General features: G+C 51.0%; 8 protein-coding genes and 1 non-coding gene across 9 annotated transcripts; 3 read left to right on the top strand and 6 right to left on the bottom strand.

The window, feature by feature from the left end:
- Window positions 1-1,938: 1,938 nt before the first annotated feature.
- BDP55DRAFT_725054 (acetylcholinesterase) lies at window positions 1,939-3,596 on the top strand (the record flags this gene model as incomplete). Its single annotated transcript, XM_060578969.1, has 4 exons — window positions 1,939-2,417; window positions 2,486-2,990; window positions 3,048-3,178; window positions 3,248-3,596. 4 exons carry the CDS (start codon window positions 1,939-1,941, stop codon window positions 3,594-3,596), a joined length of 1,464 nt encoding a protein of 487 aa, XP_060434220.1.
- Window positions 3,597-3,763: 167 nt separating this feature from the next.
- On the bottom strand, window positions 3,764-4,716 carry BDP55DRAFT_543720 (uncharacterized protein; the record flags this gene model as incomplete). Its single annotated transcript, XM_060568434.1, has 2 exons — window positions 3,764-4,158; window positions 4,221-4,716. 2 exons carry the CDS (start codon window positions 4,714-4,716, stop codon window positions 3,764-3,766), a joined length of 891 nt encoding a protein of 296 aa, XP_060434219.1.
- Window positions 4,717-10,026: 5,310 nt separating this feature from the next.
- Window positions 10,027-10,388, bottom strand: BDP55DRAFT_651033 (uncharacterized protein). Its single transcript, XM_060574023.1, has one exon. It carries the CDS (start codon window positions 10,304-10,306, stop codon window positions 10,049-10,051), a length of 258 nt encoding a protein of 85 aa, XP_060434218.1. The 5' UTR covers window positions 10,307-10,388; the 3' UTR covers window positions 10,027-10,048.
- Window positions 10,389-10,463: 75 nt separating this feature from the next.
- Window positions 10,464-12,669, top strand: BDP55DRAFT_651031 (CFEM domain-containing protein). Its single transcript, XM_060574022.1, has 4 exons — window positions 10,464-11,047; window positions 11,108-11,243; window positions 11,324-11,999; window positions 12,056-12,669. Exons 1-4 carry the CDS (start codon window positions 10,946-10,948, stop codon window positions 12,504-12,506), a joined length of 1,365 nt encoding a protein of 454 aa, XP_060434217.1. The 5' UTR covers window positions 10,464-10,945; the 3' UTR covers window positions 12,507-12,669.
- A 3,755-nt stretch (window positions 12,670-16,424) lies between these two features.
- On the bottom strand, window positions 16,425-16,519 carry BDP55DRAFT_t66. Its single transcript has one exon. It is a non-coding gene; the product is annotated as a tRNA-Ile (tRNA).
- BDP55DRAFT_651026 (uncharacterized protein) lies at window positions 16,476-19,418 on the bottom strand. Its single transcript, XM_060574021.1, has 4 exons — window positions 18,108-19,418; window positions 17,605-18,025; window positions 17,241-17,532; window positions 16,476-17,162 (listed from the first exon to the last, which is right to left on the bottom strand). The coding sequence occupies exons 1-4, from the start codon at window positions 19,171-19,173 to the stop codon at window positions 16,779-16,781; spliced, it is 2,163 nt and encodes a 720-aa protein (XP_060434216.1). The 5' UTR covers window positions 19,174-19,418; the 3' UTR covers window positions 16,476-16,778.
- Window positions 19,419-19,484: 66 nt separating this feature from the next.
- BDP55DRAFT_603324 (major facilitator superfamily domain-containing protein) lies at window positions 19,485-21,358 on the top strand (the record flags this gene model as incomplete). Its single annotated transcript, XM_060571073.1, has 4 exons — window positions 19,485-20,114; window positions 20,191-20,425; window positions 20,516-20,605; window positions 20,708-21,358. Exons 1-4 carry the CDS (start codon window positions 19,915-19,917, stop codon window positions 21,356-21,358), a joined length of 1,176 nt encoding a protein of 391 aa, XP_060434215.1. The 5' UTR covers window positions 19,485-19,914.
- Window positions 21,359-21,592: 234 nt separating this feature from the next.
- Window positions 21,593-22,698, bottom strand: BDP55DRAFT_701601 (uncharacterized protein; the record flags this gene model as incomplete). The annotated part of the gene is made up of 8 exons (XM_060577926.1): window positions 21,593-21,764; window positions 21,789-21,844; window positions 22,022-22,038; window positions 22,063-22,131; window positions 22,171-22,187; window positions 22,245-22,467; window positions 22,528-22,552; window positions 22,633-22,698. 8 exons carry the CDS (start codon window positions 22,696-22,698, stop codon window positions 21,647-21,649), a joined length of 591 nt encoding a protein of 196 aa, XP_060434214.1. The 3' UTR covers window positions 21,593-21,646.
- A 465-nt stretch (window positions 22,699-23,163) lies between these two features.
- Window positions 23,164-24,314, bottom strand: BDP55DRAFT_651023 (uncharacterized protein). The gene is made up of 5 exons (XM_060574020.1): window positions 23,999-24,314; window positions 23,916-23,939; window positions 23,761-23,865; window positions 23,689-23,700; window positions 23,164-23,635 (listed from the first exon to the last, which is right to left on the bottom strand). The coding sequence occupies exons 1-5, from the start codon at window positions 24,104-24,106 to the stop codon at window positions 23,627-23,629; spliced, it is 258 nt and encodes an 85-aa protein (XP_060434213.1). The 5' UTR covers window positions 24,107-24,314; the 3' UTR covers window positions 23,164-23,626.
- Window positions 24,315-26,591: the final 2,277 nt, after the last annotated feature.

The raw sequence follows: 26,591 nt of genomic DNA, 5'->3' as shown, positions 1-26,591 counted from the left end.
CCCGCATCCGGATTTTTGGCAAAGGCCAATGCGGGCTGTGTCAACTGATTCCAATTAACTAAGTCCGGAGGGCTTCAGGTTTAACTTATAGACAAACATCAATACTACAAAGGAAATGCGCGGCAATCTCCGTCATCAGAAAGACGGAAGGTCATGAACTTGGGACAGTGTATGTATATATACCTTAGGTATACTAGATAAAAGTCTTCATATTCGGATGCATAACCATCGAAGAAGTAACGCTGTCTCCTTTATGCAGTCCATACTTAGCCATACTCCACAGTCGAACAACTCTCTTGGGCAGAGAATAATGAGAGCAGAAATTTTAGACACGAAGCTCTACATCTCCAGCGGTGCCTCCGTGTGGTTTTGACGGAAGTTGTAGCATCGCGGCTCCTAAATGGTAATCCCATCCTCTGATGGCCTCTCCATCGCCAACTTGAGCCTTAGCAATGACGTCCATATCCATCAAGAGTACAGCAGTCGGCATGACAAGGTCCTCCATGCATGACGTTCAGACAGTAAAAGGCATCGCCGTTCTACTCAAGTAGTTTTAGTTACGAGATTCAAAGAAGCGCATGACCCATGAGGGAAATAAGCATGGAACATACGTGTTTGTCGCGAGCTACGTTATCCTTGAAACAACAATCGTCTTTGCTGCAGAAGGCATTCTGTACCAGAAGTCAGTTTTTCGGAAGTCCATGTGCTGTGCTCGAGGCCACGTTGATCATCATACCGCAGAGCCAAGCAGCGTGGCTGTGAGAAAGAGAACAATGGCCTTAACCTGCATTTTCTGCTTGTAAAGATAGTGTTGGTAATTTGCTGATTAGATAGACTTATGCGGTTGCTTGTTGAATTGGTCCCTGTGCCTCTTTTCGTACGGTGTTACGGGCGTTCTGCTTTTATAGCCCAAAGGGCATTCACAAATTCAAGTCGCAATAGCCGGCAACTCAATAGCCGCCCCTTTCAACAGTAACCGGCTTGAGAAAGCGTGCTTGATGGAAAGTTGGACTATTACGCTTTCTCGCCTGGTTCTTGCCCTTGTTATTTAATAGTAAAAGTGCGAAGGTAAAGTTTTCACTCTCGTTTAAAACTCTCCTTTTGTTGACTGGGTCCTACGAGGGTTCAGCTCACCGCACATTTCGGTCAAAGTGGCTCTGTTGATGATGCCTTTTTGTAGGATAGCCTCGAAATACAACTCAACTATCAGATAGGTCAGACCTATGCAAGTAATCCATGGCCAACTTGTTGTGCCATAATCTACAGTGAGCTTGATCAATGTTACTGCTTCTTGTTCCCACTGCTGCGTTTCGACAGTGATGCTAAGGTATTTCGAATTAATTTCGCCAGACCATTGAATTCCGCGACCTCGTCAGATTCATTCAACAAGAACAACCGCCATAATCTTCTGCTAGAAAGTGAGAAGTATCGGTTCTTCGTGAAACGGTAAGAAGCGGAGGGGATCATACTGTGTAGTTCGCTAAGTAACTTGCAGCCATGCAAATATATTCACAGCACCTGTGGAGAAACTATCGGGGCCGCCTCCAGCGGGTGGACCCCCGTGCCGCTTGACTCAGGGGCAGGACTGAAGTAAGGTAGCGATAGGGTCGTGACGCTCGACGATGAAGAACCCCCTTTTTTGATCGATATTACAGATATAAGGAGAATCTCAAGAAGAAGAATATGGACTGAAACGGAGGTATAATGTAGTACTGGCGCCACGGTATGTATAAGATGCTAAGGAGATATTGCCGCTGATGCGAGGGTCTACACCCACGTATTTGATCCTGCATCCTGCAGTGTGGACTGGAGCTTCTTAAACGTGCCCAATGCTCTGAACTAGGGACACGACCCGCTGACAGCTTGCATCCTGATTTTCGGTCAACCTAAACGTTAGGCAACAAGGACGAGCAAGTCGCCGCGCATCATCCAGCAAAGATGTCTATCATTAGTGAAAGCAATTTGGGAGTTGATTATCTCACGTTAAGCTCAACTGCTGGCTCTGTCAGAGGATTTATCAACAAAGACTACCCAAACGTCGCCCAGTTCCTCGGCATTCCCTTCGCCGAACCGCCGATAGAGCCGCGCCGGTGGTTACCTCCAACGCCGAAGCAAGCGGTCGACAGCATTGATGCTACGAAGTTTGGATTCTCGTGCCCGCAACAGCTTGGAGGCAGGCCTTCGGTCTATAATACGGATGTGACTGAACATCAGATTCGAGACGAGACTTCTGAGGATTGTCTCTCTCTTTGCATCTGGGCACCCAATGATGCGGCCAAGGAGGGGTCCACGAAGAAGCTCCCTGTGATAGTTTTCATCACGGGCGGCGCGTTTCTCGTCGGCGGCTCTACTATTCCTTATCAGAATCCAACACCCTGGGTCGAGAGCAGCAAACGGCACATCGTTGTAAGCCTCAAGTTAGTACTCTGAAGCCTTGAACGATCAACAGCTTCATCTCGGGACATAGGCGCTTACACGAGTCCAGTTATCGCCTAAACGTTTTCGGTTTCCCAAATGCCGCAGGACTGAACCCCCAGGAACGCAATCTAGGTTTCCTAGATCAGCGTCTCGGCCTAGAATGGGTACACCAACACATAGCCTCCTTCGGCGGCGACCCATCGCGGATGACACACTTTGGGCAATCAGCAGGCGCCCGCAGCATCGACTGCCACACATTTTTGCACCCGGAAAAGCCCTTGGTGAGAAATATCATTCTTCACTCCGGGTGTGCACTCCCTCCACTTCCAGTGAGTGACCCAGAGGGTAAGCACTTCAGCGCTCTTGCCAAGGCGCTCGGTTTTCCCGGCGGTGATGCCGCGGCGGAGCTGCAGTTCATGAGACACCAACCTCCGCAAGAGCTTCTCGAGGCTATCCAGCATCACTGGGCTACTGAGGAGAAGCCTTTTCTGAGTTTCCGGCCCGTAGTAGACAACTTTACCCTGTTTGATGATTATGAAGACAGAGCCAAGGCAGGAAACTTCAGTAAACTGGTAAGCGAGTCCCTTCCTCTGATTGCCATTTGGTCATTGCTGATCGGCCTCAATAAGCCGGCCATTTGTGGAACCATGAACGATGAAGGTAACTCAGTTGCTGTGTATCATCCCGATGGAGCAGATTCATACTGGACTGAAAAGATTACAAAAGACTACTTCCTGGGACCAATGGTATCCATGGCGCGGTACGAAATACTCTCCTCAATACATAGTGATAGTCTGAGTCTAACTGCTGATGGTCTACTAAATATTAGAGCACGCTCTACTCATGCTCCCACGTTCCGCTTCTTGGTCAAAGACTATTCGCCTGCTGGTACCAGTTCATTCCCCAATATTAGTCCACGGCCATGGTTACGAGCCTACCACAGCTCGGACATGCCTTTGATCTTTGGGACCCACGATTTGGCTCGTGGCCCATCCACACCATTGGAGGAGAAGTTATCACGAGCTTGGCAAGATTTCTATATTGCATTTGCAGAAGATGGGCCGGATGGATTGCGCAAGATGGGATGGAATGACATGAGTGAAAGCGTGGGCATTGTGCTAGGTGGCGGTGAGAAGGGTTGGGAGACTGTCAGCCTGGAAGAGATTGACAATAGGTGAAGTTCGCAGGGATGGTTTCATAAAGATAATATCTGAATGAGGAAGCTTCGTGATGACGATGATAACCAGCCATGAATATTAATTGTCTTGAAATCCTTTGGCGTAGGGCCACATTCCGAAATTCAACATTGGGATGACCTTGATGAAATTGACTCTACGTGCGGCTTTCACTTTTCCAAGTACACGCTGTTGCATATGTCTCTAAAGACCTCCATGGTTCTCTGCCACCCTCCAACAACATCATCAACTCTCTTCGCCATATCCCTTCCCAAAGGAAGCATTCTCTCACTCTCCTTACCCGCTCCTACTCCCGTGCCAGTGACAATATCATATATCACCTTGGCCGCCTTCAAATGATCTCCATCTGCGGGGAAGCCCTCTGTTGCCGATGCGACCATGACTTTGAAAATCGCATCCAGAGCACTACCATCGTAGTCAAAAGGCGTAGGGTTACTCGCCAGCCTAACTGTCGGCCCCATGTTCGTGTCGAACGACCCAAGTGCAACTGTTAAGACACGGACGCCGAACGGAGTCATTTCTTTTGCGAGGACTTTACTTACTCCTATTTGCACATAAATTCATCAGCTAGTAACTCGCGAGAGAGTCTAGATTCATTCCACTCACCATCCATCGCAGCTTTCGCAGCAGCATAAACGCCCATTGACTCTCTCCCCTCCAACCCAGCCCCAGAGCTGATATTCACAATAATACCACTTCTTCGCTCCCTCATGAGAGGAGCCAACGCTCTCATCAGCCGGTAAGGTCCAAAGAAGACCGTATCCATCTGCGACCTCGTCTCTTCTTCAGTGAAACCTTCTGCCGGGCCATGAATGGACCATCCAGCATTGTTGACCAGCACATCGATATGGATTCCAGCTTTCTCGAGGTCCGTGATGATGTCTCCCGAGTTTAGATCGTCGACGTCGAGCGAGAGCCAGCGCCCTCCCCCATCCTGGACTTCACGCACTAGGTCGGGTGTCTTTTGGGGATTGCGTGAGGTGGCAATGACAGCGTGGCCGTGTTGTTGCGCCAGTCTTGTGAGAGCTAGTCCGAACCCGGATGAACAGCCGGTGATGAGCCATGTAAGAGGTCTATTTGGGACAGCGAGAGGACGAGACATGATGATGGAAGTGGAATGTCTGCACAGAGGCTTTGATCAAACCCCGACAATAGGCATTTTTAATAACTCAAAAGACGAACGAGTTTATATGCTATATCATTCACCTCGTAAATACGGGGGTTGAGTTTGAACCCGAAGGGCCACAGATGTGAACGGCCCCGCATCGGCGTGTCACTAGACATCGGCCGGGGCGGACTTAAGCCAGCTCCGGACTACGTCCGGGTCATACACCACGACAAACCGGCGACTAGATTGCTTTTCAATTTAGTCAATATTCTATAGAACGCTGGATCTGAGCAGAAACTAATCACTGGTTCGATGACTGCGATTTGATGGCATGGGATTTGACTTGGCCTTCCTCGACCTCGCAGCAGATGAGTATGCGTGTTGATCTCAAAGTAGACTCACTCAGGGCAACACGATATATTTTGTGTAGTTTTCATCAGAATGTAAATTTCCCCCGCTTGAATTGAGAACTTTCAGAAATCAAGACTCATGGGACTTGTATTCCACCTTAGATGACACGATCAACAACCCAAGCTTGGCCTTAGGTTGCACACCATCAGCTTTGACTTCTCCTAGACGCCAATGTTTTATGCAAATGAAACCAGTTTCGAGTTCTTACAGCTCTTGTTCAATTCAAGAGAAACTCAAAGGAAAGACCTTGACGAGCTTGCGAAGGGGCTTGGGGGTGGATACTAGTTTTTTGAGGCGTTGTCGGCTTGGCATTTGGGATCAACAGAAGCATTATTAAATCCTACATGAACAGCCGATTGTTTGAGAGGACAATTCATCTTAGCCTTTTTTCCAAATCCTGGTTGATTTTGGCTGCCTTTCTCGCCTTTTCTTTCAACAGGCCCTTCTTACGCCATATGATTGGAGGCATTTACCAGAATGGAAGGCTGAGTACGTGACACCATCTACACCACTAAGGCGCAGAGAGTTTGCAAGAGACCAAATTAAAATCCAGTAGTCTTGCTTGCGCTTTATTTAACTGTGAATCAAGTGATGAATTCAAAATCCGGGCACAAGCGAACAAACAATTGCGCATACATGACTGCGATTGCCAAGATAAATATTAATAAACGTGAGCTAATGCGATAGGTCATCAGCCGTAGATCCTTCCTTCGCTGCCACGAACCAAGTGCAAGAGTTTGTGGAATAGACCTCAGGTTACACGAAAGGGATGGAGCAAACTTGCAGTTGACAATTTGGCATTTGTGACGGTAACAATCTGGAAACGGCGTGGTCAGAGGAGCTCCGCAAACCCTAATAGTGAACCTCGCGCCCAATGCCAGATAAACCTGGCAACCGGCAAGAACTCCGTGAGATCGTAACATTGAAGCTGCGGGCCACTCTTGAGTAGTTGGCCAATCCATCACGAATGTTTCTCTGACTGTCACGATGAGCGCATGGGGATGATGGATAACGGAGCCGCCTCCGAGTTCAACTCCGGTAGATTGGAGTCTTGGACAGACTCGGACTCGGACATTGAAATCAAATCCCTGGCTTTGCGGTTGCGGCACAGCAGGATTGCGAAAAATGCAAGGGGTGAAGTCAATTTTTGGCCGCAAACGCGGATACCTTTCCTGAAAGAGAAGTTTGCGTACCGAGCGATTGGTTTGATTGTTGATCGTGACCCTTGCCAAGCCTGTGAACTCTATTGTTCGTTCTTTCTAGCGCGATGTCACCTAGGTCTCGAGCGCTGAATTGGCAAGACATCAATCCGAAGCCTTTAGATATTGTGGCGTTTATCGGTACCAGCAGTTGTCAGTTGAGGCTTGCAAACTGCTTGATAAGATTGCTTCCCCAAACCAACAAAGCCTACTGTGTACTTAGTTATGCAGTCAGCTACATGTTCTTGGAACTTAGAAATGTGAGAGGAGGTGCTGGTGTGTCAAATGCAATAGACCATGCTGTCGCAGAGAATACCGACATGCCAGTATAGCTGTCAAAACCTAGATGCTTCCCCCCACCAGTGTCGCAGCAGGATGGAAGAGGAAGCCATCTCCGTTCGTCTGAACTCTATGCAAATCCTGGTTCGGGAGCGAACTCTGCCGTTCTAAATGGGAAGGATAAGAAAGAGAGAACAGAATTCCAGGGATGGCCAGCCAAGAGCTTTGGAAGTTTCTTCGGACTAGCAACGCAGGAAAGCCTTCTCACTACTCCGTACATGATTAAGGGATGCACGTTTGCAAAATCAGATTGCATGCTGCAGCCAAGGCTGTTTGCTAAAAACGCATGGCCATTCTACGCCGCTTTCTGGCAGACCACACGTGCAGGGCCAGTACATCAGTGACAGTCAACCCAGAGCACCGAACCGGGTTTTCGGGCCCTTGGATCTGCGAGTTGCCCGACACCTACCTCTATTCCCTTCATTGAAATGATTCAAATTCCAAGACTCAGTATTAGACAAACAGGAGCAAAAATGGAACCAGGAGAAGAAGAAAAAAACAGGGCCACTCGTCAATCTCTGACACGCCGTCAGCCTACCACTCAAGTCTGACAAAATCACAGTAAGCAAAGCAGGCACGCAGACAGAGACAAAAGAACCGTGGAGCAGGTTCCACGTGTAAGCCTGAACTGGGCAGAAAATTGGGTCAGTGGCCAAGGTCAGCCCGTGCTCGCATGAACCAGTCGCCTTCGCCAACATCGATCTTCCCGCGAAACTCGAGGGGCTGTGGACTCTGGCATTGGCGAATCACGTTGGCTGACTCTGCTTTTCGAAGTCAGACTAGAGCCCTAAGAGCCGGCAAGTTGCCTGCGGGATAGATGCGAAGTGCATGACATTTTGTTGTTGGCTCTTATTTGACAGAGAGGGTTCTGGCCCGCGTCCGAGACCATACAAATGCCTGAATTGAGACATTTAGTCTTAGCACAATCTTGCCATCCACAGTGACAATTTTCCGATGTGTTCTAAAATCTAAATAAGATGGAATAATTCCCGCATTCCAACCCAATCGCCGGAAACTAATGGCTCATCACGGGCTCCAATCTCGCGGCCCCCAATATCACCACACGGAAACCAGGTCTCCCGCCGCGTGGCTTTGCCCTAAGGTCGGGGGGCTCTTTCAAGGCATACTATGTAGGCAAGCAAGCCGCAAAGTAACTCATCCCCCAGTCCTCGCCCATTGCTCACAGACGGCCGGCCGCCGGAACCCCGGTCCCGGCGTGATTGCGACAAGGAACATGGCATCAGAAGTGCCCCATTATAGGGTCCGCCGTCTCATACGAGGGTGCAGCTGAAAAGCCTGGCACAAGAATGGAAAAAAGAACCATAGGAACCGAGGAACATCCGCGAGTTGAAGCAGAGTCAGAAACTCCACAGCGCCCGGCGGCGCTCCGGGGAGAGACGGTTAACGGGCTGCTGAATTGTCGTCAATGGTTCGGAGGGGCATGCGACGGTGCCACAGTGGTGTCCGATGGCTTCCGCTAGAACAAGACTAGAAGATGGGAACACGAGTAGCTAGTCTTGCGCCTCTTTCATCTCTTCATCTCACAACCGCCACTTGGCCCGAGGTTAGCTCTCTCTTAGTCTGTTCTTATTCATTGTTTTCTGCCCTCCTCGGCTCAACGCCTTTCGTCAGTGCTCAACGCGCGTTGCCGTTATCAGGATGCAGAATTTCTGCAGAATGCTGAAGCTCGTCACACAGCTTGCGGATAGATGACGAAGATGACAACGCACGGTGGAAAAGGAAAACTTGGCCGCTTTTCATACTTTCAGGCTTTTGCCTCCACTAGTTCTCCACAGAGTTCAAACCCTTTCAAACAAAGCCCCGATCCTTCATAGTGCATCCGGCGAGATACGATGAACCCCGGACGACAGGTCAGAAACATTTAATCTATCAGTGAGGAACCCTTACGAATCCCCCAAAGCTGGGGCAGACAGGAGACAAAAGTATTGGGTTCTCAGGCCACATTTACTCTGCTGGGTAGTATCGAACCCTTCCAATGGACCCCCTTGGTCTTCCAGAGAAAGGTCGAGATCCGCCTATGGATGATGGACCTTCCCCTGGACCAGTCCGCGAATAATCCGACATAATCCGGTCATTGGGCCGAGTACAGGGCAGAGTGCCGAAGGATTCGGCCGGTTGCCAATATATGAGCCATGGAGATTGCCCACGATCCGCTGCTGCAGCCTGCATGTGAAGCGACTTCAAGCGAGAGTTGCTTCCCCCGAGCTGAGCCAACCCACGCGGACAACCCATACATATACGGATATAGACTCAAGAGGACAAGTGGTAGAGTCCATATCTTGCCTCTTCTCGAGTCATAATATCGGCGATTGGCTCGAATACTCGCATCGCCCATCGAGCACATCTCAGTTTTCTCCTCCCCATCCCAACTTTGATCGAACATTGGCCACCAATGGCGTGTCGTGCCGGCTCAGACCCTCTAACCGTCCCCATTTTCAACTAATTACTCCACACACAGCGTGCCGGATGTGCCACCAGGATAGGGATAGCACCGGCCAACTGCGACGCCATCTCTGTCCGGGCTAACGTCCCAAGGGGTAAAAAAGGGACAGGACACACGCCCCCCTTCGAGTCTGTGTGTGATGAGCCTGCCATGCCTTGCGTGTCCGTCTTGGGGGCACGGGGGGCGGTCTTCCAGAAAGAAAGAGGTTCCTTCGATGCGGTTACTGAACCTGCCACACCGAAACTCTGGCTCTTCTTCGGGCGTTTCCTCCTGGTTATTTCGGCATCTTGGTTTGCTTCTCTGTGTGTGTCAAAGCTGGATGCACCACCACACCACCACTTACAAGTTGCAACCGTTCCTCGGGAACAATCAGCTTCGCCTCAGCTTTGCATTGCCGCGCCAGCCTCGGCCAGCCTCCGGTCGTCACACAAGCTTTTGCCGTGCCGTCGGCGATTGCCCACCGAACTGGAAAAAAAAATTTCTCCCATTGTTTGTTCATCGGGATCGGGCTACGCTTACCATGGGTCCGCAGTGGCATCGCGAGGAGGTTTCCAGGCAAGGCATCTCAATACCGGTGGGATGCTGGCCCCTGCCACCGCATCTGTGATCATTGATCTGGGCTCTCCTCTGCACAAAGCACGAGAGCAGCCCCTCTTCCAGGGCGAAAAGTTCGAGGAGAATTTCCTCTCGCTGGGCCCCCCGGGTGTTGATCCTTGCGCTCACGATGCTCCCCGACCCTTGCTCGCCTTGGTTCGGCGACCATGGCTGGGCCCCCCCTTCCTGGGGTTTCTTTTCCCACCCTGAAGATATGCATGTACGAAGTACGGATATGGGTGGATTTGTGTGGCACAGATGACGGCCCTCCATCCGCATTTTCATCCAAGTCTCTCTCCATGGGTTGACCCCTCGATCACTAGTATTCACTGCAAGTCCGGTCCCCTACCCGACATGTGCGGCGCTCCAGACCAGTCGTGGCCTCGGTCCGCTGCCATGCCACGTTGACGGGGAGCCTCCTGCATGTCAGTGTATCACATCTCTCGCTTTCTCTCTCTCTGCGCAAGGCAGTCCTCGCCTGCCATATACGGCCGTCGTCCTGGGTCAACCCTGGGTATCCCACAGCCGGAGCTGGGAACTGGGGTCCTATGTTTGTCCTGTCCGGTATTCCAACCATGGTCGAGTTCCCTCCAAACGTCGCCCTCGGCTAGGAGTGAGTACCAGAAACCACGCCGTCGTCCGGTCTCCGCCGCCACCACTGAGACTTGTATAGTGCGTAGAAACGATGGGGAAAGGGGCGCGCCGTTTGCTAGAACAGTTCAACAGCCGTCATACCACCTTGAAGTGTAACGGCGACCACCGTGTGTCGAAACTAGACCGCACGCTACCGGCACACTGGTCTTGTGTGGCGTTGATCCCAAGTGGAACCGCCGCACCGCAGAAGAAGCTCCCTTTGCTGCATCGAGCATCATCTCCGCGTTGGCATGTCGCTACGAAGGAACCACGCAACCCATCCCGAGGAGCTCCCCCAAAGTGGCCTCTTCTTTCTTGTGCTTGTTGACTAAGACAGAGGGTGTGGAAGGTGTTTCACGACAACCTTAATCCCTCCCGTCCGCCCATCCTCCCGCCCCTTTCACCTCGTGTTGGTAAAACCTTTTGACGCCTCCATCACGACCAACGACTCTTCGATTATGACGCTCACGCCATGTTGAGGTGATACATATCTAGCTTGTACGACGACCCTGTTTTCTTCTCCCGGCCCTCTTTTGAAAGAGGTGGAGGTTCTCCCTCGTCTCTCACCTGGAAACACCCCAATATGAGATTCATCTCTCTGTTGCTGTCCGTGGCTGCGGTGCTCTCATGTGCCGCGGCGCAAAGCGATGCTGCTTCAGCTGTAGCATCGCTACCAAAATGCGCAGTATGTTACATCTTGAACGCAATGAACTTCCTCATGCTGTAAATACTGACTATATGACAGCAAGCATGTCTTGTCACGGCAGTCCTCAGCTCCCCATGCGCGTCGACCAACCAGACGTGTATCTGCACCAATGCTCCTTTGCAGGTCGAAGTTGAAGCCTGTGTTCTGCAGAACTGTACTCTCAGGAATGCCCTCAGTGAGTGACTTTGCCTTCCTCCGGGTGTCATCAAGTAAATCGCCCCAGGACCTGTTGTCTAACCCGTCGCCCTCCAACAGCAACCAAGAACATCACCCAGACGACATGTGGCGCGACCCCGAGAGACCGCACGCCGATGTACAACACCATCTCCATCACAATGGGTTGCCTGTCTGGTTTATTCGTAATTATTCGCCTGGTACACAAGGTGTTTGCGACAATGGGTGATCTCGGCATGGACGACTGGTTTATTCTCATTACACTCGGCTCCGGCATTCCGGGAACTGTAATCAACACCCACGGATTCGCCGCCAACGGCCTCGGCAAGGACATTTGGACCGTCTCTTTCACCAAGATCAACGACTTTGGGTATTGGTTCTTTATCATGGAGCCGATGTATTTCGCTCAGGTTACGCTGCTCAAGATGTCTCTCCTCTTCTTCTATATGCGCATCTTTTCGCAGAGCAGTATCAAGAAACTCATCTGGGGCACCATCGGATTCAACGCAGTGTTCGGCCTCACCTTCATATTTGTCGCCATCTTTCAATGCCAACCGATCAGCTTTTACTGGACAAAGTGGGACGGAAACCGCAACGGACAATGCTTGGATATCAACGCCATCGCCTGGGCCAATGCTGGCATCAGTATTGTGTTGGATATCTGGATGCTCGCTCTGCCTCTATCTCAGATCAAGGGCCTGAACTTGCATTGGAAGAAGAAGGTGGGCGTGGCCATGATGTTCTTCGTCGGCACCTTGTAAGCCTTCAAACCGCGTTCATTTCCCCTGAGAATGTTTTCTAACATGACCCCAGTGTTACCGTCGTCAGTATTCTGCGCCTGCAGTCTCTAGTCGCGTTCGCAAAGTCCCAGAACCCGACCTGGGATCAATTCGAAGTAGCGACCTGGTCCACCGTCGAAATCAACGTGGGCATCATCTGCGCCTGCATGCCCTCAATACGCGTCATCCTCGTCGGCTTCTTTCCCAAGCTGCTGGGCACGACACGGCGCGGCACATCCGCAGCAGCCAAGTACTACATCCAATCGAGCGGCAACGGCCGCAGCCGGAACAGGACGCTGGGCAACGATGCCAAGGTCAGGACCGTCGATCGCGAATCGGGGCTCTCGAGCAGCCCGAACGGCATCATGTACACCAAGGAGTACACTGTGGACTATCACGACGAGACGAGCTTGGTTCACATGCGGGAGTTGGAAGCGGGCAGCTCAAAGACAGGGAGGACGGGACGAAGCGGTTCCCCGTTCTGATTTGCCCTGGTTGTTTCTCCTTTGTTACTAGCGGAATTTTGGCTCGAAGTCTGCGCTTGCAACGAGTTGTATGACACAAGATGTTTTTTTTTTTTTTGGATACCACAATAGCGTGAGGGAGTACCAGAAGGTATGCCCAATGGTAATTGACTTAATCGACTCACCGAAAGATCTCCCTACGGAAGTGATGGCCCGAATTAGTGCGAAAATGTTCCGAAAACCACGAGATCGTCCGTTCAGCGATGGTTGATCCTTCAACAACGAACCGCTCGGACCCCTTCTTTGATCGTGTGATTGAGATGGCCCCCGCGCAAGCAGCGTCCCTAAACAAGCAGAACCTCGGACTTGAGCCTGAGAACGGGAATAGTGGCTTCTTGGCCGGCTATCACAACCGAGTTCTCGACCGCCTATTCCAAGTTCCTTCACCCCATCGTCGGTGGTTGAATCCATTTGGGACACCCTTCCAAGGTCGTTACCCTTGTACAAGGGGCTGGTGGTTGTCTAGGGCCCCCAATAACACCCATTTCCACTCGGAGAGATACCTTGACATTTGGCTCCGCACCCACTCAGCCGGATTGAGTCCTTCCCAGGGCCATGAGCGGGCCGTGGGCGGATGCACTGTCAACGTGGTCTTGGCCTAGGACAGATAAGCCCGCTGTCCGCCAACCGCTCTCGCCTTAGCCTCTTGCCTAATGTGGCACTCGTTACCCTTCCTGAGCTTACGCGATATCTTGTAGCGATTGTACATGCAGTCGGTTTGGCTACAGTTTTGGGTTAACGTTCATTCTCTACAGGTCTAGTGGGGGAGGTAGCCGATGGCTCAACAAGATAGAGGCGGCGTCCCCCGGCAAGGCAACCGGGTATTATTCTGAAGGCGGGTGTCCGCGTGGCGCATTGCCTGGCGTATGTGACTGGCCAATTGTAGATTGAGCAACGAGATGTCCCCTTGCCAATGGCAGCTTTGCCCGGATCTGCATTGACGTGTCTCAGTGGGTTGCAGCCAGCAGTTGCCGACGTAACATGTGGTCAACCCTATAGAACCCCCTTCAGAAGCTATTGAAAATAGGTGGATGGGGGTTTGGTGCGGTCTAACCGTTGCGGATCGACACCAGGGCAAGGAATCTAAGCAATGACTTGAGACGATCTCGTCGTCTCTGAGACGTCAAGTCGTTGAGTGAGCGGGATAGGGCGCATGCATATTGGTGTCGGTGACTCCAGGCGCATTGCGTAAGAGTCTTTCTGTAAGACTCTCTTCAACGATCTGGGCCGACACCTTGCGTGACGACTTACTTTAGTTGCTGTCTCTGCAAATACTCACCTGACGAGAAGACTATGACTAACACTCAATAGCATTGGTGATCGACAGTCTTGCTGTAAACCGGCCATGATTAGTCGAGGTTGACCAGACGGAGGATGAGTGATCAAGTGTTCAAGAGCAGCTGTAATGCTGAATAGGTCGGGAGTCAACTGAGTACATGACGACTCTCTCTCTCTCCCTTGCGTCTTCGGCAAATTTGCTCGCTTCTCGCGGATTTTCTGCTACAGGTACTCCTCAACAAAAGTTTAGCTTTGCAACACTACCATCCCTAATTTGTGTTGTACAAGGAATTAAGTATAATGACTGGCAGACTCACTGAGGCTCTATGCTATACTAAATCAAATATTGAGCGTCATGATGCATCTACTTACTCAGCCAACTGAATGCGCTTTGGAGCATGAAGCGAGCACTATGCGGCCCCGATGCGAGGGGCTTCTTCCATCGCCACGCTCTCAAAGTCAATCTTGTCGGCGGGATGAAACGCGGTTGGGGGCCACATCATTTACCAGAATCTCACAACCTCCAACGGGGAGATTCCGAGATTCACCACTTGCGACCTAAGCGATGGTTCATTCTTCAGCATCGATGCGACGCTGCGGAAGCATTTGCGCTTTGACCTTCGCGTTTCCAAGACTCTAGTAGACTTCGCTTGCGGGGTTGCGTGTAAGTAATAGGTAGAAGGGGCTACACTATTGTCCATGAGGGACACTGGAGTGAGAATATGGATGGTTGTAGTTGTCACTCACCATCATTTTACGCTTATAGGCTATTATTATTGAGGCATATCGCGCTTGGAGTTCTCATTAGCCGATCGGCTCTTTGGAAACATGTTGCATCGGTTTTGTAGTATTGAATGCCTCACTCAAAGTATGAGAGACTGAGAGTAGACTTGGTCGGCCCTTCTACTGTCTTGCCCTCAGCCGGATTAAGCTAGGTCTAGGGATGCCTCGCGGCAAGTGATGAGTGCGTTCGTACTCCACTACCTTGAAGTGGTTCATTATCGACTAAGGAGTACTGCGGTTATATCGAGGATCAAACCTTGAGGTAGGTTCCGGTCTATGTGTTGCCCTTGACTGCAGGTGCGTACTGTGGACGCTGCAGTACCCTTGTTTGTCTTGACACGGTTCGCCTTGGTCTATCTCTTCGGAGAAGCAAATACCTAGCCTCAACTCCGCTAATGGTCATCAGGGCGATCTAATCAAGCCTTCACCATCTGTGTGCTCTTCTACGAAGACACCGGTGCATTTGTCTAAGATAATTCTCTCGCAACACTAGGGCGTGCCACGTGAAAGTTCCCAGCCACAGACATTTAAGTATACATACTTGAACGAACAAGTCAAGCATCGCGCTTTCAAGTAGTCAATCTTGGCATTTCAATTTACGCCACAATTACACTTGTCTCAGGCAATCCTGAGCCGTCGACTTCGGAGATGAGCAGTAGTGGCAAGTGACCATGAGTGACAGAAGGAGAACTCGTACCATGCATGTGGCAAAACACCTTGGTAGACAGCTTGAACCGCCAACTGCTGCGAAAGCCAAGTCACAGCTCTCAAACGAATGGCCAGTATGTGATATATCTTTGGTCTTGCAGATACGGCGAGGCTAACCGGAGCGAACTAGCCGATCGACCAGAACCTTCCCGGAGCCACTTGCCAGTGCGGTAACAAGTGCCAGCTTTAGCCCCTGCTTCGACAATCAAGCTTACTTATTCTAGCGTCATCCCATCACCGCATTCACCGGCGAAACTAGTCGATTCAGTCAGTCTACCCCCTCACGAACCATATCATGAGTCAGTCGCCTCCGATGCGAAGCTAAAGTTGCCCACGAAACTCATCACATCATCAGGAGTAGCTTCACCTAGCAGAGGTTCAGGTCGGTGTAACAGTGAGAAGGAAGCTATGCAAGTACAGCTAGATTCGAGACAGTCGCAGTTGTAAATTCGATGCTGGTGAGTTTCGTGGACGTCGACGACAAAGTACAGGTACTCATAGAAACGACATAGAAACTTCGAAGCTCGCGCTAGCGGATTGAGCCGTGTTTCTCACATCTTTCAGGTCCTCAGGCTCTGCTTCTGGATGGAATGGTCTTGTGAGTTGGAGTGGGCACATTTAGAAACACAACAGTCATTTTCATACCCGAAGAGGAACTTTGGAAGCCAGAAAATAACAATGGCAACTTACATCGCTTGCAAATCTAGCGCGGACTTCTGGTTGCCTCGCATGAGGAAAACCGCAACCGTTCATCCTCACTAAACACGATCGAGGTCTTACCAGCTACTTTCTCCATGCCTCCCTCCTACTTCATCAAAGCCGTTTCAGCGTGAACCAAATTATACGGTGGATAGAGCGTTGTAAAACCTGACGGAGCAGGGCAAATAACAAAGACTGCGAAGCTTGCCCGTAAACGTAATAAGAGTTGCACGGTTGTAAAGCTTTCAACTCACTTTGGGGAAAGCCAATCGGATGATAGGCCGTGTCACCACTCGGGATTCTCCAACGGATAGCGAAAGGTTCAAACGAGTTTTCACAACATCAAAAAACGACGGTGTTCAGAAAATTTGAGGAAACCCGCGACCAAAGGTTTCGTGGACAAAAAGACTATGATCAGTGGGAGGCTTGAACTCCCGGCCTTGGCATTACACAACATTTCAGGTGAAATATTAGTACCACGCTCTAACCAACTGAGCTAACCGACCAATTGATTGTAGGCTGAACGGTAAACTGTTTATAGCTACCCCACCACGCCATTCTTGCACTCACTACTGTGTTTTCTCTCGTTGAATAGGACAATACGATCTTGTACCATTAATTGACAGGCGAAAACTACTATTCCCCTTGTTCTTGTTGAAGTCGCTTCAGAAATGGTTCGAGATCCTGTTTGTAGTCTTACATAAAGAGCCGCTCTAGTAAAATAGACCAACAACTCTAGATACTAGCTTCTAACCCACACCAACTCTATACCTGCAAGTCGCTCCACGAAAACTCCGGTCGCATCCATTCATACGTGTCCAAAAGATCAAAATTGAAATCTAACTGGGCCGAGAAGTCCCACTCCATGGCATCGCCAGACGGATGGCTGTTCGGTGCCCCGTTGAGCGCCTCATCCAGCACCTGCTGCACAATGGCCATGGTGCTCGCGCAAATGCTGCCCGAGGCCTCGGATGGGCTCACCCACTTGAGGAAGCCGACTAATAGACTCAGCACCTGCACAATGCCAGATCTAGTGATGACCTTTCCGTTGCTGTCTGTGACAGGAACTCCGCTGTTTGCGAGAGTCAAGGTTGGCTTTAGTAGTTCTAGGCAGAGAATTCCGCCTCCTGGAGCGGCGTATGCCATGACCTAACGAAGTCAATGCTGTCAGTCCTGATATTCCCTATGCCTATAATTCCTTGAGGTTTGACTTGGTGTTGAACTCACAAGCCACTTAAAATCCTCACACAGGACACCGAGACTATGCGTATCAGTCCAGAACAGCAACGTTGTCGCTGTCATCTCATAGCTAACCGACAGCAAATCCCGCTTGTTGGAACAGTCCTGTCGATGCAGAAGTCGCTCGATGAAGAAGAGGTTCTGCAAGTGCTCCAATTGCATGAGCAGCCGCACGTGGAACATCTGACCAGTGAGACTCGGGTTTCGTATGTCTGATTCTTGGAACCGCATAATGGCCGGCATCTCGGGCGCGGCCGCGAACTCTTTTGCTTTCAATGCACTATAGAATTGACATGGAATTAGCATTTCCTTGGCTTGAACTTCTCGTATAGTTCCTCGGCCTCCCACTTACAGCAGAACTTCCACCGATATAGCCGCTTCAGGTCCTAACGCAACCTCAAAGATCTCGTCACGGATGATCATGAGCTTATACCGGGCTCGCCAGAACGTGACCGAGTTCAGCGCCCCGTCGGGGTTCCATCCCGACTTGTCTAGCGATCTCCCCGCCTTGTTAATTGTCTCATCGTCGCAAAGTAGGTAGTCGTCCCGTATATCAAGCGGCATCGGCGTCAGGATGTACCGGCGACTCAGGGCGGGCGGTCGTCCCGTGATCGCCGAGCCGACCTTATCGAGGACGAAAATCTTCACGAGGAGCCGTCTCCGCAGCTCCGATGCCAGGGTCGGTTTATAGGGCCCCTTGTTCTGCTCAACGTGCAGGCCGAGGAAGGTGAGGAGTGAGACCGTCTCCCCTTGTGTCATCCATGTTGAACGACCTATGTTTCACGTCAGCTGCTTGTCATGAAGATTACACGTCTGGAATAGGGGTCGAGAAGTGGCATATTAGCAGTAACTTACTAGTATCTCCATCAACGACAGACTCAATAATCATCCTTCTGAAGTAAAGATATAGCAATAGCGTATTTCCAACCTCGTTGGCCTGCCTTGCCAAAGTAATGCAGTCAAAAATACACTTCCTGAAAGCGTTCTTCTGCCCGTACCCCATTCTCCCAACCTCCGTCCTCGGAAGCTGCTCATTCCGAAGCTTCATCTCCCAATAAATGAATAAAAGCCCCAGCGTCTCCCACCTTAAATTCTCCTTTGTAAACTGGGCAATCCATAAATCGGGGTCGGGCTCGTGCTCAAAGAACGGCCGGGACGAGTTATAGCACAGCCGCCGCGCGAACTCGGACAGTTGCGCATCGTCCCGGGTCGTGTTACTGAGATAGTGTCCGAAAGTACCATACAGCGAGTCCAGGGCCCTCACGGCGACGGGGTGGATGAAGGCATTGTGCGGGTCAAAGTGTGAGTCAAAGAGCGCCCGGCCCTGGCGTTCGTCGGGAACCAAACGGAGAATGAAGAGGCACGTCTCCAGCGTTCTGGCATCTTCGGAGAGAACGATGGTCGACCTGGATTCCCGGCCGGTGGTGGAAGTGAATCGGACCTCCTTCTCAACGTGTACGTCGTGGCCGGAGAGCCCGTTGCCAACTTCCTTGTACACGTCGCTCCAGGACATGAAGCCGAGGTGGCCGGATACGCTCTCCGGCGCAACGGCCTCACGACCCGGAGCACACTGCCCCTGTGTTTCCGTTTCCGTCACGACAGGGCTAATTTCAGACTGCTGGCCAACTAGTGTGGACGCCGTTGCAGGCTGATATTGCCGTTCACTATGTTCGGCGCCCGTCTCCGAGCACGTTACACTTGCTGAACGAGACGTCCGTTCCGAGACAGCACGGGGAGCTCCTGGCCGCATCTGCGCCGGCGTACTCATTGTGAACTCGCACGGTTCCGTTCGCCTCCTTCTCTTGCAGTTACTGCAAACCGGGCGAGCGTGATCGCATGCGACTTTGCGACGGCGACAGGGGTCGCATGCTTGAAGCCGACCGTTCTTTCGGTAGCGGAGTGGTGAAGACGCGGACTCCATGATGACTGCCGATATTCACAGGGAAGCCGAAAAGAAGATCAAAACGATACCAACAAACTTTCTCCCGGGATGAATAGACTTCCAAGTTTTCAATTGTGCCAGATTTTCCTCATTCTCGATTGTCTTCGGCGAGATCATGGAGGAATGAAAGCGAAGAAGCCGAACTTTCTGAGTCTTGCCGAACGTCTAACCGAACAAATCTGACAAAGTTCGGCTTCGGATGGTCTCCGCAGTCTCGGGAAGAGCCTAACCGCGAACGGCAAACAGCCGGGTCCATGTTCATTCTTCCACTTTCCGCTTTCCGCAGTTCTCTCCCCCCTCCACCTATGAAGATTAATTATTATGAAGTACTTAAGTGCTGTTAGACTGTAGGCCCAACCCAACTTTGCGGGGCTCAGTCCGTTCAAGAAGGCCTCCACACTGTCGACTGGGCTCAGCAACGATGGGGAAACCTTCTCCGACGTCGATTGCGCCTTATGGGGCGGCAACTCATCATGACTTGTGTCAATCAACCCCTCCCGACGCCGGCGCCCCTCGGCGCGGCGCACAAGTTGCCGTTTGGAAAAAGAGACTGCTCAAAGTAGCCATGCCATTTGTGTTCCAAAACGAGGGATGCATTACAAACCATTACGCCTACTCTTGAACTGTTGCAATCGATTTCTCTCACTCGTTTCTGTTAGAATGTATTAGAACCTTCAAGTTCCTCATGGCATTGCTTCGAGTTCCCAGTGGTTCGCTGTCATGTCTTTCAACAATCGCATATCCAACGATGCATTTCCACATTCGGAACCCTCTTCCGAGGTAAGCACGGCAACGCAGCAGAAAGAGACCACGGCCGTCAACGAGAGTGAAGGTGTCGAGATCGAATCACGTCCTCAAGATGGCGGCCGTCTGGCCTGGCTCCAGGTTGCGGGCTCATTCTTCCTATTTTTCAACTCATGGTTAGTAGTCTTCCTTCCAATCTTGTCAGCTACGACCTGCTGCTAAGAAGCAATTCACAACTAACTTCCGCCGCAGGGGTATCTTGAGTTCCTACGGCGTCTTCCAAGCATACTACCAAGAACACATGAAGCACGTATCCGCCGACTCAATAGCCTGGATCGGCTCCATCCAGTCCTCCCTCCTCCTCTTCACAGGCGTACTCGTCGGCCCTCTCTACGACGCAGGCTACTTCCGTAGCCTCACCTTCACAGGCATCACCCTCATCTTCCTCGGCATGACAATGACTAGCATCGCGACGGCGTACTGGCAGGTCCTCCTCGCACAAGCATTCTGCGTCGGCTTGGGCTCCGGGTGCATCTACATCCCCTCCGTCTCCATCATCCCGCAGTACTTTTCTGAGCGCCGCGCCCTCGCCACGGGTATCGTCGCAACGGGCAGCTCCCTCGGCGGTGTCGTGTACCCCCTCATCTTCCAAAGCCTGTGCCCGCGCGTGGGCTTTCCCTGGGCGACGCGGGTCCTCGCCTTCATCTCCCTCGCTACAAACGCGTTTGCCTTCAGCGTCTTGCGGCAGCGTCGCAGGGCCGAGTCTGAGTCCGATGATGAAGGCGCCGGGAAGCGGAAGCGCCGCGTCATGTTGGATCTCTCTGCGTACCGAAACGTCTCCTTTGTCGTCTTCTCCGCAGCAATGTTCTTCAACTTCTTCTCGTACATGGCACCCATCTACTATCTTCAACAATACTCCCTCGCCCATGGCCTATCAAGCCCAGGCTCTTCGAAACTAGCATACTACCTAGTCGCGATTCTCAACGCGGGCTCGATCCTCGGCAGAGTCTTTCCCGCCTGGCTCGCCGGCCACTTTGGACCCATCAATGTTCTCCTCGGTGTCTCTGTCTCCATCGCCGCCGTCGCGCTGAGCTGGCTGGCCGTACATGACGCCGCGGGCAGCATCGCTTTTGCCCTCGCCTACGGCTTCGCCTCTGGTGGGCTCGTCTCGCTTCCGCCCACCGTCATCTCGAGTCTCGTGCCTGACCTCAGCTTACACGGCACGTGGCTGGGAATGCTGTGCACAACTAATGCGTTTGGATCATTGGCTGGACCGCCGATCGCGGGTGTCTTGCTACAAGCTACTGGTGGTTACCTGGGCGTGCAGTTGTTATCGGGACTCGGCATGGTGGTAATGACGATATTTATGTTGGTTTTAAGAGTTACACTTGTCGGCAAGCAGCAGTCGTGGAAGGTATAAGCAACGTAAAGCTCACAGGTGTAAAGTCAGACTCCCTTTTCCAGTTGAGGAAGCAAAATGAGGCTATGACGGTTTTCTCGAAAGGTTGAACGTAACGCCTCCGAATAAAGAAGTTTAATAACAATAATGTATACACTACAACGATGACAACATAAACCATAGCACATACTCGTAAATTGAAGCCATGACAACTTCAACGAGTTATTGCTCACGGTCCCGTTTAGCAGAGATCAACTCTACTTTAACAAACTACTCATGTGCTGTGTTTACTTGTAGACATTGTAAAGATCAGACTTTTCCCAAATTTCGCGGCGCCTCGGTTGCTGGCCCCTCTGGGGTTACATAAGCCTTAGTCAATCCGCCATCCACAACCATGTCATGTGCGTTTATGAAGCTGCTCTCGTCACTGGCGAGAAAAACAGCTACCTACGCTTGCTCGATGGCCTCGCCGAAGCAACCGGTAGGAAAGTACACCTCTCTCGTCGCCTAAGGAGTCCTGAGGTATAGGAGGACTGTGGCTGACGTATTGGTGGTAGCCGTCCGGATTTATTCGTACGAAAGAGAGGGGTTGAAAAACATACTTTAATGACGCTGGGCAAATAGTGTCGAAGCGGTAACCTGCGACTTGTCAGTAGACTAGCGAGATTCATCGATATCTCCGACTTTTTGTAAGAGTCGCTCTATAAAAAGATTGTTTTTCTCACCTTCTCTAGCATGAATAATTGCTAGCTCCCGAGTTGGGGCCATGACCGTACCCTTACTTACGGTATACGCTAACTATAGCGTGGCCGATCCGACGATGGCGATCATACTGGCATTGTTAATAACGCTATCCTTTGTCTTACCGTATTTCCAAAGGGACCTCACCGTATATTTGCTTCCGTACTAGACGCCCTTGATGCTAATATCAAACGTTTTGTCCCAGATTTCGGAGGGGCACTCGTGCGCGTCGACGTCATAAGGGTACATAGTGCCAGCGTTGTTGAAGATGACGTCGAGGCCGCCCCAGCGGCCTAAGTGATTAACGGCTTGTTCGACTTCGGACTTATTCGAGACGTCTATGACGCAAGTCACAAGACGTCCGCAAGAGTTTGCTAAGACGTCTCTAACTCATTTAAGCGCCTTGTCGAGGATTTCCTGATTAAGATCCGTCATTATGATAGAGGCACCCTTTTCCAGCATGAGAATTGAAGCCTCTAGCCCAATACCACGATAAATATCATATGAGTACGTTCAGCGTTGAAGAAGATACAATCTGCTCCCTTCGAGATGACGATAGAACAGGCTTGCCCAGCGGCACCGGTGATAATAATATTCCTCCCTTTTAGTCTTTCGGGCATATTGGCTGTTCGGAGGATATCGTGAGAGAACGGATTGCTTACAGTTTCTAGAGCCTGAAGAAGGTAAAAAAGGGTTGTTGGCCTCAATGTATAGGGGAGCCAGAATACTTCCAATGCCTTGTGGAGTTTGGCTTGAGATAAATAAGCTGAAATGCCGTCATAACCCATGTGATCTCGTGGAGTTTGGAGACTGTTTGCCGCTTTCAATATCTATGGGCCGCTGGTATTGAGTGACCCGATAAATCTGCGCTTATCTGGTCGGACCTGGCTCTGCCAAATAAGCCCGCGAATAGCGATTACCGAGGCGGCGCTTTTGCCGTCGAGGGGGGCCGCAGTCATCTTGATGGACATGGGGACTGCCTCCAGAGTCTCAATCTCCCCACTCCTAGATACTTCTTTATGAAAACAAGCCTATAAAGAGAACTAAACTAGATTATTAATTGGATCAACGACGGAGCTGTGAGCCCTTTGTTCTGGATCTCTATATTGAACCATTAACCCTATTCTATCATTTTGTAAAGTCATATCATGTTTAATAATAGCATTACGATAGATAAAGAAAAAAGAATATCTGAGATAGGAAAAATGATGAAAAAAAATAGACAAATACACCTCTTGGTGTTGACTGACGGTCTGACTGTGTGATGGTGCCATCATGATTGGGCCTGGAGACGGTATGGATGTTTTGAGATTTTGCCGCCGCACCGACGCCTATATTAGAGTGAAATAGTTCTCATCTACTGTGTTATTGATAATAAACCCCATCAGCCGCTCCATCCTGGCAGGCCTCCTGTACCGATTTTCGACTGACAGCGCATACGGCATACTTAGATCATGCACGTTCAGGGTGGTCGTCCTCAACAACCATGATGACCTTCTGAGTACTCCCCCAGCACTTGTTTCAAGAATCGATACGCGCTCCAGTAGCTTAGTCGCACTATAAGAAGTAAACAGCCATTCATTCATCGTCGTTAGTGAGCGGTCACTTACGCAGTAGACGTACTGTAGGGGAGGTTTGTCAGTAATAGAGTCCATTTACGGAGAAGGGAAGTGGGAACTTACACCTCCAGAGCACAGCTGAGAGGTATCCTCCTGGTCACGAATGCTCTGCGGGCTGAAGCATAATCCTCGGAATGTAGGGAATGCTGATGTTTGTTTCGTGGAGCACTTTGGCAATAGTTAGAAATAGGTTGCTAGGCAGAACGGCTGCCACTCACGCAGTAGGAGTTTGCTCCTTTTCCCTAGACACACACATCTGTCAGTGGTTGTGTTTGGTTGCACGTTAGCTTCAGATACTCACGTCACAGGTGTTTCCACTTGCGAGACCTTGTCCACCGTTACAGTACATCTGCGAAGCACTTGCGGCCAAAGCCTGGGCAAGCAGCGCGGTAAAAAGAGAAGCCTTCATGATTATCAATTGAGAAAGAATATGCTGTTAAAATGAGTTGAGCTGCCGATGAAGATCATGTTGCAGTGTGAGAGTTTTAATACTAGAAACTAGACTAAGGATGACATTGGAGAGAACTCCATAATTAGATCTGCCCTGAAACTGTGCAATTTGACACGGATTGACTTTGGAACCTTGATAAAGTAAGATGTATTAAAAGGCTGACAACAGACCAGCTGCAGAGTCATGTGCAGTGACCTTCAATCTACTTAAAGCCGGGACTCGGGCGGGTATCTGAGCCTTCCGTCGGCTTGGGGCCAACGGCTGTCTGTGCTGATCGCCTGACACCAGCCTGGGTGGGTCGTTTAGCTCTCTTCAGCGAGTCATCAGCCTATCTAGCCAAGGAGAACGATATGGAGGGTTACTAAGTGAGTTGCAGGGGACACAAGATTGGGGCAGGAAATGAATACTAAACCGACCGGTCGGATGACAAGTCAAGCCGAATGAACACGACTCAGTACTAAAGAATATGTCATCAACGACAAAGGGCCAACATTAGCTACTTCTGTAAATACCAGAGTATCAGAGATCCTCCAGCCTGAAGAATTGATTCGGTGTACCAGTTCGACAAAGAAAACAACGCCACGGCAAGTTTGCGGGCTTGCTGATTGCTTGAGGTTTCATCCCGTTTCCACACCCTGAAAGTTGGAATAATACGTGGAGCTCTCGAACATGGTCACGGGACGGCAGGTCCTGATTTAAACAGAGCATCACTATGATTTCAGGATTGGGGGGCAGGTCGCTGTGCCCCGGGAATGACAACACATCCCCCTTCGGGTGCGTCGACGGCAGTACATAGTACGTACTTAACTTCATGAGAAAGAACAAGTAGTGAATTATATGACAGTCCGCGGACTATCCTTCATCCGTCCTCCTGTGAGCTGAAATTTCAACAGAGTTGGACTAAAACTGGAGAAATATGTACTGATGTCGACTCGCACCCGATGAGATGCAGGCTTCGACAAGACTTCAGGGCGGTGAACGCTATGCGGAGTCACTGTGTCAGTAAGTAGGCTAGCTCTCTGGCTGTTTAAATAAGCCAGTCTTGTAGAACCCTTGCGGCATCTGGGCCGTTGTAAGTTCTGTTTCCGCCTGGTGGCATGACTGATGATGCGCCGAAATGGACTGATCCGAAGTCGAGCCAGGAACCACACTTGACAATATCACACCAGAGCCGCGCGCATGTGCTGGTATCTTGCTATCCTCAGCCGTGGTTGTAATGTCTCGGGGTGGACACGTGAGTTCCGAACCCTGATCTGCTATCGGTAGTCAACGGCGCGGCGCCGACAAAGGCACGTTGGAGATGAACAGTACGGCCGAGCGGTGCTGATGAAGAGACAGGTTCCTTTTCGTCAACGTAGGCAACCTTTGCCAAGCCCTGCCACGTAGAATCTCAAGCAAACGAAATTCACAGCTGTCGGTCGTTCATCACGTGGCAAATGCTCCACGGTCCCGAATCGACGATTCCTCATCCCTCTCTATCGCGTTCGTTTCCTATGTCCTGGAGCAACACCGAAGTCTGACGCATGTTCCCTAGCCGAACGGCAGAGAACGTATGCTCGAGCCGCTTGCAAAGAAAACTCCGCTGTCCCTCATCCACCACGCAAGAACCTACTACGGCGATCGGCTAGTACAGGCTTGTGTTGACTTGGACGTTCGGGGGCAGCTGTGCGAGGCTCGCGAGGGCTTCAGATAAGGCCGCCTGGGCCGTTGCCACTGATAGATCGTCATCATCGCGATGACGGTCGCCATCGTCTTGTGAGTGAGGGTAGAGCGTTGTATACAGGTACAACAGCACTGCTTTTTGATACATGTAGCCGGCGAGAACAACAATCTCAGAAGTGACTGCTAGACTCGGTGCCCAGGTCTCTATCTGTCTTTGGACCTGAGAAAAGACGAAAAAGTCGTTCGCCGAGGGTCACCAACTCGGGTCTTCTGTATGAGACAGCAAGCGGCGGCCGAGTTCGAAAATTGATGGTATGAGGAGAAGTAGGTCTAGCCAACAACCACACAGACTTCCGACATAGGATGCCGCTACTGAATCTTTCGCCAGCGGTACCAGGTCACTACTGAGGAACAGCTTACGCGCGCGTCAATGGAGATCATGCTCAACGTGAATAAGCGCGCCGAAGCTCTGGGTGTCGTGGGGCGAGAAACGAAACAGAGATGGGAGGCTGGCCTCGATGAAGCATAGAATCAGTGCACCGATGCCCATCGTGAGCTTTTGCTCGAGCGGCTGCCCGCCAATGAAGCTCGAGAGGCTTCGCTGGAATAGACGACTCGACCGGCCGTAGTACTGGTCCGCGACCCGGTCTCCACTGCTCAGACACTTGGACGCCCTGTGAACGGCACTCTGCGTCAGGAGCAGATGCAGCACAAGGTTGCTGGTAAAGGCTCATGGGATCAACTGCACGCAAAAGGGGTTATCCGGCGTCGACCCGTTGGC

The sequence above is a fragment of the Colletotrichum godetiae genome (genome assembly GCF_030913485.1).
Source record: "Colletotrichum godetiae strain CBS 193.32 chromosome Unknown BDP55scaffold_6, whole genome shotgun sequence".
Lineage (NCBI taxonomy): Eukaryota > Fungi > Ascomycota > Sordariomycetes > Glomerellales > Glomerellaceae > Colletotrichum > Colletotrichum godetiae.
Note: the sequence above shows the minus strand (reverse complement) of the source record. Positions and strands in the feature narration are given on the sequence as shown.